Source organism: Panulirus ornatus, chromosome 45 (genome assembly GCF_036320965.1).
Source record: "Panulirus ornatus isolate Po-2019 chromosome 45, ASM3632096v1, whole genome shotgun sequence".
Lineage (NCBI taxonomy): Eukaryota > Metazoa > Arthropoda > Malacostraca > Decapoda > Palinuridae > Panulirus > Panulirus ornatus.
Window position 1 is genome coordinate 1,083,069 of NC_092268.1, and position 12,682 is coordinate 1,095,750.

A 12,682-nucleotide genomic window follows, 5' to 3' on the forward strand; every position below is an offset into this window, starting at 1 on the left:
GAAAGTATATGGAAGTGTTAATTGTTGTGAAAGATCCGAGTGATGGGTGATATTAGTGAGGGCTGTGTAAAATATGGGTCAAGATTTGGTTTGTGATGTAAAATTAGGTAAAATATTTGTATTGAATGAAGATGAGCTTTTGAAATTTGACCTAAGTTAACGTTCGTGGTAACAATTGCCAAAATTGACATGTTTAATAAAATTTATTATCAGTAATTAATTTAGATGTGTAGAGGAGGTGATTTTCAGTGGTATTGTGGTGTGTTTTTGAGAGTATTAAGAGATGGAGAAAGTGTATGGAAGTATCAATTCTTGTGAAAGATCCGAGTGATGGGTGATATTAGTGAGGGCTGTGTAAAATATGGGTCAAGATTTGGTTTGTGATGTAAAATTAGGTAAAATAGTTGTATTGAATGAATATGAGCTTTTGAAATTTGACCTTAGTTAACCTTAGTGGTGACAAGTGCCAAAATTGACATGTTTAATAAATGTTTATATATTTGCTTTATAAATTTGAGAAAAGTTATTGAAACCTGACAAGAGGTTCACATAGCTGTTGAAATATGATTATGAGTAGTAGGAATAATTTTAATTGCCATTTTGACACTAATTTTTTATCAGTATTTGTAAGTGAAGGGTGTGGATTGTATATTGCAGTAGAAGATAGATTAATTGAGGTAAGCTATGTGAAAATGTGTGTGCCTGGTTAGTGTTTTTGAATCAATGATTATTTCTTTTTTGTTAATGTTATAAGTTACTGACTTTGAATGTAGTTAAAATGTATTTGGTAATGTTTATTGAAGGAGGTGGTAAGAATGTATGAACTGCAATATTTGCCTGTGTTAGATTTAAAATTTACCAAGTATCACATAAAGAAATTATTATTTTATGTGATTTCTTGAGTTATCTTGTATAACTGTTGTATGGAATGTTTTGAGAATGTGTTAGGAGATGGAGAATGTGAATTTAAGTGTTAATTGATAATGTTGTTAAGTGTAAAATTTTTATTTATTTATTTATTATGCTTTGTCGCTGTCTCCCGCGTTTGTGAGGTAGCGCAAGGAAACAGACGAAAGAAATGGCCCAACCCACCCCCATACACAATGTATATACATACACGTCCACACACGCAAATATACATACCTATACATTTCAATGTACACATATATACACACACACAGACACACACATATATACCCATGCACACAATTCACACTGTCTGCCTTTATTCATTCCCATCGCCACCTCGCTACACATGGAATACCATCCCCCTCCCCCCTCATGTGTGTGAGGTAGCACTAGGAAAAGACAACAAAGGCCCCATTCGTTCACACTCAGTCTCTAGCTGTCATGCAATAATGCCCGAAACCACAGCTCCCTTTCCACATCCAGGCCCCACACAACTTTCCATGGTTTACCCCAGACGCTTCACATGCCCTGATTTAATCCACTGACAGCACGTCAACCCCGGTATACCACATCGATCCAATTCCCTCTATTCCTTGCCCTCCTTTCACCCTCCTGCATGTTCAGGCCCCGATCACACAAAATCTTTTTCACTCCATCTTTCCACCTCCAATTTGGTCTCCCACTTCTCCTTGTTCCCTCCACCTCCGACACATATATCCTCTTGGTCAATCTTTCCTCACTCATTCTCTCCATGTGCCCAAACCATTTCGAAACACCCTCTTCTGCTCTCTCAACAACGCTCTTTTTATTCCCACACATCTTTCTTACCCTTACGTTACTTACTTGATGAAACCACCTCACACCACACATTGTCCTCAAACATCTCATTTCCAGCACATCCACCCTCCTGCGCACAACTCTTTCCATAGCCCACGCCTCGCAACCATACAACATTGTTGGAACCACTATTCCTTCAAACATACCCATTTTTGCTTTCCGAGATAATGTTCTCGACTTCCACACATTCTTCAAGGCTCCCAGGATTTTCTCCCCCTCCCCCACCCTATGATCCACTTCCGCTTCCATGGTTCCATCCGCTGCCAGATCCACTCCCAGATATCTAAAACACTTTACTTCCTCCAGTTTTTCTCCATTCAAACTTACCTCCCAATTGACTTGACCCTCAACCCTACTGTACCTAATAACCTTGCTCTTATTCACACTTACTCTTAACTTTCTTCTCTCACACACTTTACCAAACTCAGTCACCAGCTTCTGCAGTTTCTCACATGAATCAGCCACCAGCGCTGTATCATCAGCGAACAACAACTGACTCACTTCCCAAGCTCTCTCATCCCCAACAGACTTCATACTTGCCCTTCTTTCCAAAACTATTGCATTTACCTCCCTAACAACCCCATCCATAAACAAATTAAACAACCATGGAGACATCACACACCCCTGCCGCAAACCTACATTCACTGAGAACCAATCACTTTCCTCTCTTCCTACACCTACACATGCCTTACATCCTCGATAAAAACTTTTCACTGCTTCTAACAACTTGCCTCCCACACCATATATTCTTAATACCTTCCACAGAGCATCTCTATCAACTCTATCATAAGCCTTCTCCAGATCCATAAATGCTACATACAAATTCTTTTGCTTTTCTAAGTATTTCTCACACACATTCTTCAAAGCAAACACCTGATCCACACATCCTCTACCACTTCTGAAACCACACTGCTCTTCCCCAATCTGATGCTCTGTACATGCCTTCACCCTCTCAATCAATACCCTCCCATATAATTTACCAGGAATACTCAACAAACTTATACCTCTGTAATTTGAGCACTCACTCTTATCCCCTTTGCCTTTGTACAATGGCACTATGCACGCATTCCGCCAATCCTCAGGCACCTCGCCATGAGTCATACATACATTAAATAACCTTACCAACCAGTCAATAATACAGTCACCCCCTTTTTTAATAACTCTTTTTTAACTCTTAGGAAACTGAAGTATAGGAAGGCATTCCTAGAGTAGTTTAAAGATCTGCTCTGTATTTGTGTTAAAGTATAATTCATACATAAAAACTGGTATGAATGATTTGTACAGTCTAAGAAATATTATGTATGGTGGGTTTGTGCAGTATGAGAAGAATTAATACATTTTACACTATTTTTGGTTATATTAATTTTTGCTTCTGATACACTGAATGATAACCATGGATTTTTTTTATAGATATGTAAATTCATGATGCATTCAGCACCGTTGGAAGGTGACTATATATTTTTCTTTTTATGAAGCATTATAATTTGAATATGAGCACGAGTGTTTTGTATGATGCTAAATGTCATTTTGAAAGCCTGTATTAATTGGTTGGTTACTGTTAAGCTGTAAATTCTTATGATATCGGAAACTCCAAAATGTAGGACTGTCAAATAATTGTGCATTAAGTATGGGTAAAGCACCACAGTTTTGAAGGGTCTGCCCAGCTGATAGCTTGTAACTTTCATCAAGTTTTCCTTGGCATGTCCATCATCAAGGTATTGCTGACATTGTATCTAATGTGCATACCTGGGGCTGTTTTTTTTTTCTTCGTCTTCTTCTTTTCCCCTATGGGTCAAGATAACCATTTACTTTTTTTATCCAACAGGTGGTCTCGTCTACAAAGATGATGTGGTGGTGACTGGTTCAGTCCAAATCAATGATGAGTTGTGGTCCAACTTGGTGGACTACAACTCTCCTGACAAGATCACCAATACTTATCACTTCCATGAAGTGGTAGTTGCTGGTTTCTTGGACTCCAACAGGATAATCAAACTGGACTTGAGCCAAGAAGTAGTGCTAGTGAACACTATTCAAAAAATTGATGGTAATGGTTAATGGTGGCCTTTTCAACATCCCCCTTTCTTCAGTTTGCTGGGTTTTTTTTATTTCATTTTAGGCAATGCAAGGACCCTTTCTGTGGAGCTCCTTGGACTTTGAGTTTGCACACCATGCTGGAGCAGGATAAGATGTACTTTTGTGGGGTGAAAGTTGTCAGTGATATAGTTACCTATTTGCACTGTAAGGGGAGGGTGTTTTATGTTTGTAACATCTCTGTTTTACAGCTTATTAAATTTTTGTGTGATGCTTGGATTAACACTTTTTTGCCATTTTATTCTGTTCATGCACCACTTTTATACTATAAAGGCATTGCTCTACATTTTTGTACAAGTCTTGTGCTTAATTTCATCAGCTGATAACGGTCTCAAAGGTGACTTTTCTCCTTGGTGTAACCACTTGCAGTTTGTCTAACATATTTTGGGGCCTGAGTGTGGATAGGGATCTGTGGTTACAGTTCATTACACATGACAGCTAGAGACTGAGTATGAACGAATGTGTCCTTTTTTTTTTTTTTTTCCTGGTGCTACCTCTATGAAGCATGGGGTAGCAATGCTGTTTCCTGTGGGGTGGGGTAGTGCCAGGAATGGATGAAGGCAGGCAAGTAAGAATATGTACATGCGTATGTATATATATGGGCATTTATGTATATATATGTGTATATGAGTAGATGGGCCATTCTTCATCTGTTTCCTGGCGCTACCTTGCTGATGTGGGAAACAGCGATTATGTCTTTAGAGAATGTATATATATGACCAGGTTAAACCCGGTGACTGAATTTCTCTTCTCATATCAGATTTTTTTGGTTCATTGCTCCAAACACTTTCCTTCTTGAGTGTTCAAGCCCTTGTACCTGAAACCCTTATACTATGTCCTTGCCTTAGTCTCCCTATCCCTTTGTCCCTCCACTTCTGACACTGATCAAAATTTTTTTTCATATCTTCTTGTCAGTTATAGCACACCCTGGTCAGCTTTGATTGCACTTGCTACCACTTCCTTTAACGCTCCTATCCATTCACCATATTAGGACCACTGTATAAATATAGCCTTCTTATCCCAAGCTGGCAGTCTCATCTTTCACATGATCCTTAATGAATGTAGGACCATTGCTCCCTCACTCCAGCCCCATCGTTTTATGTTGCCATATCCTCTACCAGTTACCTGAAGCCCTTCTCTTTCTCTAGGTCCTCTACATCCTGAAACTCAAACCATCCTGTCTAATCCTCACATTTTCTTGAATTTCCTCTGTCTTGAATGTCACAAGCTAGAGATGTTTTTGTAATCTGCCACCAGAGCTGTATCATCTGCATAAGCGGCTAGTTTATCTCCCATGCCATTTTAACCCCAAGCATATTGTAGTCCTTCCCTCTACCCAAAGATGTTCCCTCACCACCTTCATCTATCTATCTACCTATATCTCTTAAGCCTATTCCTTCCTGAAGCTCCCTGTTCATGAGTTGAGTATTCATGTATAGAGAAATCTCATGTTTAATGCAGACCCACTTTTTCTTGGGAGCATTCCACCTCTTCCCTCTCCACTTGAACACATGTCTTAACTTGCCAGGTAAAATCCTCCTCATTCTGTTGTGTAACATTAGTTTTAACCAACATGCCCCTTGTCTCAAACATGCCACTGCTGCTACCCTATCATCAAACATTCAGCAGTCCAGCATACTCATACCAACGTTTTTTCACTGTTTGCTTATCTGTATCTCCATTTGCTCATTTTACTGTTGCTTCCATTTGTTCTCTTGCTTTCATCACTATGATACTCATTTCTAAAATTTCTTTATATATTTTCATGACTTCTTTTGCTCCTATATTCGGCACATTAACCTTTCTCTTAACATCTTGTTGCTTGCAGTTTTACACTTCCTGGTCTTGCACACCTTTCCTGCAGATGATATCCATATGCTTCTTTCACTTGCATCTTCACTCCATCCCAATTTTCATATATCCACATCCCACCTTTTGCATACCAAACATGTGACCTGCACAGGTAAGCAGTGCTTCCCTAAATGCCCTCCACTCCTCTTTCACCCCTTGTTTCATATACTTGCCCTATGTTGCTCTTGATTCAGTTTCTCATTATTTCTGTAAGCAGGCTTTCTTTCAAGCTGAATCTCCCTCACCACTTCTTTCATGTCATTTCATTTTTCCTTGACACCAAAGTCAAATGCTGAGTATCACCATTGTTCAGATTGTTGTGTTTAAGATGCACTATGTACCTCTACAAGAGTTCAGGGTTTTTAAGTGGCTGAAAATGATATAAACTGACATGCCAGTTATTGAAAAATGAACTTTGTATATTTCAGGTCGCATAAAGTTTAGAAAGTCAGTAAGTGTGGGCAGTGCAGAGGGTGTAGTGATGGAGGAGGGAGGTACTGTTAATGGTATAGATCCATCCAACCTTCATGTAATGCTTGCAGAAGTGGAAGAAATTATTATTGCAGAAGAAATTAATTTCACAAGCCCACTACATGTGAGTATGATATTCATTTCTTTGGAGGTCTTCTCAAATTGTTTGAGGTAGTTATTTCAGTCTACTAGAAAAGAAATAATGGCTTGTTTCAGCATTGTATGTATATTAACCAAAATAATAAATGCTTTAGAATATGAATATACCGGGGTTGACGTGCTGTCAGTAGATGAACCAGGGCTTTTGACATGTCTGGGGTAAACCATGGAAAGGTCTGTGGGCCTAGATGTGGATAGGGAGCTGTGGTTTTGGTGCATTACACAAGGCAGCTAGAGACTGAGTGTGAATGAATGTGGCCTTTTTTGTCCGTTTTCCTGGCACTACCTTGCTGAAGCAGGAGGTAGTGATACTGTTTCCTGTGGGGCAGGGTGTTTTGCTAGGAATAGATGAAGGCAAGCATGAATATGTACATGTGTATATATGTGTCTATGTATGAACATAGACACATGTATGCATATGTGCATGTAAGGGCATTTATGTTTGTGTATATAAGTGGATAAGCTGTTCATCTGCTTCCTGGTGCTACGTCACTGATGCGGGAAATGGCGATCAAGTATAATGAAATATAAATAATTCATTTTTGCTTTTGTTATTAGCACCCTACCACTTAATTTCATAATTGTTTTTCCTTACTTGAACTGCCAGTTTTGTATGTACATACAAGTGTTGCATTGTTCATTTGTATGTGCTGGTTGCTTTGCCTTCTAATTGAAGTTTCTTGTTGGAGATTTCCAGCTTGTTTGTTTTGCTAGATGTCATGTGCCAGTTTGCCCAGGTTTTGTTTATTTCTAAAACATAAATTTAGTGTAATTTTGTGAAAAAAAAAAGAAATTTTGCAACCCCAAGATATCTGGCGATGTAACGGCAGTAAACGTAAACAACCTGGTGTTGGAGGGATTGGATGACTGCTACTGGCGAAGATCGGCTTATCAAGACATTACCATCCCTGTCCAGTTGCAGAGTGCTGTAATTGAGTGAGTATAATAACAGTAAATAAAGTCTGTACTCGAGTATTTTGTTTTCCATTTCTTGAATACTATCATACAATCTCTTGAATTTATGTATGCTGTCTATTAAAGTGGATAGGTATATGTGCCATGTTGTATCCATATTTGATACCTACTTTTGGGGTTCATCTTGAGAGGATGGATAAATTTTTATGTAGGAATATTATGTACCTTCTCTATAATAGTATTTTTATTTGCAGAGGCCCAGTGGTGGGAGAGACATTGAATGGCTATCCATTGAGTGAATACCTTCATAAGACTGGCCAGGCGAGTGTTTTTGGTAACAACATATTTGAGGTGAGTTATGAAATAAAACAGATTTGCTATGAAATTAACATGAGAAATGGAAATATTTACTGCCATATTGAAAAAAGGGTGTAATAATAAATTGAGATTCCTTCATTCCATGTGAACTAGTGCTTCAGGTTATGGACACACGTGTTATGAGATGTTATTTTTATTTATTTTTCCTTTAAGTCAGATGCTTGGAAATGTATGAGGAATTTGTGTTTTGTAGATATTTCCCATGAACAAAATTTTAATGTCTTATAAAAGTATGTACAGAGCATCAGATTAGGGAAAAGCAGTGTGGTTTCAGAAGTGGTAGAGGATGTGTGGATCAGGTGTTTGCTTTGAAGAATGTATGTGAGAAATACTTAGAAAAGCAAATGGATTTGTATGTAGCACTTATGGATCTGGAGAAGGCATATGATAGAGTTAATAGAGATGCTCTGTGGAAGGTATTAAGAATATAAGGTGTGGGAGGCAAGTTGTTAGAAGCAGTGAAAAGTTTTTATCGAGGATGTAAGGCATGTGTACGTGTAGGAAGAGAGAGAGTGATTGGTGGATGAGAGAGCTTGGGAAGTGAGTCAGTTGTTGTTCGCTGATGATACAGCGCTGGTGGCTGATTCATGTGAGAAACTGCAGAAGCTGGTGACTGAGTTTGGTAAAGTGTGTGAAAGAAGAAAGTTAAGAGTAAATGTGAATAAGAGCAAGGTTATTAGGTACAGTAGGGTTGAGGGTCAAGTCAATTGGGAGGTAAGTTTGAATGGAGAAAAACTGGAGGAAGTAAAGTGTTTTCGATAACTGGGAGTGGATCTGGCAGCGGATGGAACCATGGAAGCGGAAGTGGATCATAGGGTGGGGGAGGGGGCGAAAATTCTGGGAGCCTTGAAGAATGTGTGGAAGTCGAGAACATTATCTCGGAAAGCAAAAATGGGTATGTTTGAAGGAATAGTGGTTCCAGCAATGTTGTATGGTTGCGAGACGTGGGCTATGGATAGAGTTGTGCGTGGGAGGATGGATGTGCTGGAAATGAGATGTTTGAGGACAATGTGTGGTGTGAGGTGGTTTGATTGAGTAAGTAATGTAAGGGTAAGAGAGATGTGTGGAAATAAAAAGAGCGTGGTTGAGAGAGCAGAAGAGGGTGTTTTGAAATGGTTTGGGCACATGGAGAGAATGAGTGAGGAAAGATTGACCAAGAGGATATATGTGTCGGAGGTGGAGGGAATGAGGAGAAGTGGGAGACCAAATTGGAGGTGGAAAGATGGAGTGAAAAAGATTTTGTGTGATCGGGGCCTGAACATGCAGGAGGGTGAAAGGAGGGCAAGGAATAGAGTGAATTGGATCGATGTGTTATACCGGGGTTGACGTGCTGTCAATGGATTGAATCAGGGCATGTGAAGCGTCTGGGGTAAACCATGGAAAGCTGTGTAGGTATGTATATTTGCGTGTGTGGACGTATGTAAATACATGTGTAGGGGGATGGGTTGGGCCATTTCTTTCGTGTGTTTCGTTGCGCTACCTCTCAAACGCGGGAGACAGCGACAAAGCAAAAAAAAAAAAAAGTATATATGTGATTTGTTGTTCGCTGATGATACAGTGCTGGTGGCTGATTCATGTGAGAAACTGCAGAAGCTGGTGACTGAGTTTGGTAAAGTGTGTGAAAGAAGAAAATTAAGAGTAAATGTGAATAAGAGCAAGGTTATTAGGTACAGTAGGGTTGAGGGTCAAGTCAATTGGGAGGTAAGTTTGAATGGAGAAAAACTGGAGGAAGTAAAGTGTTTTAGATATCTAGGAGTGGATCTGGCAGCGGATGGAACCATGGAAGCGGAAGTGAATCATAGGGTGGGGGAGGGGGCGAAAATCCTGTGAACCTTGAAGAATGTGTGGAAGTCAAGAACATTATCTCGGAAAGCAAAAATGGGTATGTTTGAAGGAATAGTGGTTCCAACAATGTTGTATGGTTGCGAGGCGTGGGCTATGGATAGAGTTGTGCGCAGGAGGGTGGATGTGCTGGAAATGAGATGTTTGAGGACAATGTGTGGTGTGAGGTGGTTTGATTGAGTAAGTAATGTAAGGGTAAGAGCGATGTGTGGAAATAAAAAGAGCGTGGTTGAGAGAGCAGAAGAGGGTGTTTTGAAATGGTTTGGGCACATGGAAAGAATGAGTGAGGAAAGATTGACCAAGAGGATATATGTGTCGGAGGTGGAGGGAACGAGGAGAAGTGGGAGACCAAATTGGAGGTGGAAAGATGGAGTGAAAAAGATTTTGTGTGATCGGGGCCTGAACATGCAGGAGGGTGAAAGGTGGGCAAGGAATAGAGTGAATTGGATCGATGTGGTATACCGGGGTTGACGTGCTGTCAGTGGATTGAATCAGGGCATGTGAAGCGTCTGGGGTAAACCATGGAAAGCTGTTTGGGGCCTGGATGTGGAAAGGGAGCTGTGGTTACAGGCATTATTGCATGACAGCTAGAGACTGAGTGTGAACGAACGAGGCCTTTGTTGTCTTTTCCTAGAGCTACCCCGTACACATGAGGGGGGAGGGGGATGGTATTCCATGTGTGGCGAGGTGGTGATGGGAATGAAAAAAGGCAGACATTGTGAATTGTGTGCATGGGTATATATGTATGTGTCTGTGTGTGTATATATATGTGTACATTGAGATGTATGGGTATGTATATTTGCGTATATGGACGTGTGTGTATATACATGTGTATGGGGGTGGGTTGGGCCATTTCTTTCGTCTGTTTCCTTGCGCTACCTTGCAAACGCGGGAGGCAGCGACAAAGCAAAATAAATAAATATAATTTTTTTTTTTTTTTTTTTTTTTTTTTGCTTTGACGCTGTCTCCCGCGTTTGTGAGGTAGCGCAAGGAAACAGATGAAAGAAATGGCCCAACCCACCCCCATACACATGTATATACATACGTCCACACACGCAAATATACATACCTACACAGCTTTCCATGGTTTACCCCAGACGCTTCACATGCCTTGATTCAATCCACTGACAGCACGTCAACCCCGGTATACCACATCGCTCCAATTCACTCTATTCCTTGCCCTCCTTTCACCCTCCTGCATGTTCAGGCCCCGATCACACAAAATCTTTTTCACTCCATCTTTCCACCTCCAATTTGGTCTCCCTCTTCTCCTCGTTCCCTCCACCTCCAACACATATATCCTCTTGGTCAATCTTTCCTCACTCATTCTCTCCATGTGACCAAACCATTTCAAAACACCCTCTTCTGCTCTCTCAACTATGCTCTTTTTATTTCCACACATCTCTCTTACCCTTACGTTACTTACTCGATCAAACCACCTCACACCACACATTGTCCTCAAACATCTCATTTCCAGCACATCCATCCTCCTGCGCACAACTCTATCCATAGTCCACGCCTCGCAACCATACAACATTGTTGGAACCACTATTCCTTCAAACATACCCATTTTTGCTTTCCGAGATAATGTTCTCGACTTCCACACATTCTTCAAGGCTCCCAGAATTTTCGCCCCCTCCCCCACCCTATGATCCACTTCCGCTTCCATGTTTCCATCCGCTGCCAGATCCACTCCCAGATATATATATATATATATATATATATATATATATATATATATAGCAGTGGAATTTATCAAAAAAGGGGGTGACCATGTTGTTGACTGGTTGGCGAGGATATTCAATGTATGTTTGGTTCATGGTGAAGTGCCTGAGGATTGGCGAATGCATGCATAGCACTGTTGTACAAAGGCAAAGGGGATGATAAAGGTGAGTTTTCAAATTACAGAGGTATAAGTTTGTTGAGTATTCGTGGGAAAGTATATGTTAAAAAGATTATTAAACCAATGGAAATTTTTTTGAGAATTTGAGGGGATATCACTTTGTAAATGTGGATTCAAGTAGGCATACTTCTTGCATTGCAAACCAGTATGAAACTGGTGTCCTTTATATGGCTAATACTGCTTTATACTGGCTACTAAACATGTTGTGTTATATACATAGGATGTCTATATTTGGTTTCCTGTTTATCGAATGGATCAGGTGCACAGTTGGCTAACTCGTATATTCTTGCACTTTAAGTCGATGTATGTGAGCAAACCAAGGCTGTATGCTCATGATTTAATACATATAACTGGGAACCAAAAACTGTCGTGTTGGCCTTCATAATTTTAGACAAACTAGCAGGCATAGCTGTAGATGAGTGGTGTTAAGTGGTAATAATAGTAATAGCAGAGGAAATGGAGTTTAGTGGTTCTGACATATTGTGGTCAAGGAATATAATCAATAGTACGTGGTTGCTTTTGGTTAAGCATTTCACTTTGCAGGTGAATGGCCACTCGCTAGACTGCATAACCCGGGAGTTCCTACTAGATGGTGTAGATCAGAATGTACGGGAAAGTTGGCGTGCAAACTACATGGAAGTGGATGTCTTCACCACCCGTGGCAGTCCCATAGCAGGAACGATCTCTGGAGTGCTGACTAGTTTTAGGTTTTCTGCTACGTAATGGTCTTGTTTTGATCTAGTTGGGCATAGGAATGGGATAAGGAACCTCCTAATTTCTAACCATAAAACTGAAAGTTGATGGAGAGAGATGGGTGATTATTGGTGCATATGCACCTGGGCATGAGAAGAAAGATCATGAGAGGCAAGTGTTTTGGGAGCAGCTGAATGAGTGTGTTAGTGGTTTTGATGCACGAGAACGGGTTATAGTGATGGGTGATTTGAATGCAAAGGTGAGTAATGTGGCAGTTGAGGGAATAATTGGTATACATGGGGTGTTCAGTGTTGTAAATGGAAATGGTGAAGAGCTTATAGATTTATGTGCTGAAAAAGGACTGATGATTGGGAATACCTGGTTTAAAAAGCGAGATATACATAAGTATACTTATGTAAGTAGGAGAGATGGCCAGAGAGCGTTATTGCATTACGTGTTAATTGACAGGCACGCGAAAGAGAGACTTTTGGATGTTAATGTGCTGAGAGGTGCAACTGGAGGGATGTCTGATCATTATCTTGTGGAGGCTAAGGTGAAGATTTGTATGGGTTTTCAGAAAAAAAGAGTGAATGTTGGGGTGAAGAGGGTGGTGAGAGTAAGTGAGCTTGGGAA

General features: G+C 40.3%; 1 protein-coding gene across 22 annotated transcripts in view; it reads left to right on the top strand.

Moving 5' to 3' along the window:
- The window catches only part of LOC139762966 (uncharacterized), a 167,883-nt gene that overhangs the window by 131,103 nt on the left and 24,098 nt on the right, over positions 1 to 12,682 (top strand). For 4 of the 22 annotated variants that reach the window (XM_071688366.1, XM_071688370.1, XM_071688369.1 and 1 more), the window contains 4 exons: positions 3,572 to 3,790; positions 6,117 to 6,283; positions 7,127 to 7,254; positions 7,488 to 7,584. The exons of 14 other annotated variants lie outside the window; for them this stretch is intronic. In XM_071688366.1, the coding sequence (XP_071544467.1) occupies positions 6,170 to 6,283; positions 7,127 to 7,254; positions 7,488 to 7,584 (339 nt within the window). In that variant the 5' untranslated portion in view covers positions 3,572 to 3,790; positions 6,117 to 6,169. Of the gene's footprint in view, positions 1 to 3,571; positions 3,791 to 6,116; positions 6,284 to 7,126; positions 7,255 to 7,487; positions 7,585 to 11,899; positions 12,064 to 12,682 lie in introns of all 22 variants that reach the window. 4 more of the 22 variants (XM_071688374.1, XM_071688375.1, XM_071688368.1 and 1 more) reach the window with 2 other exon arrangements.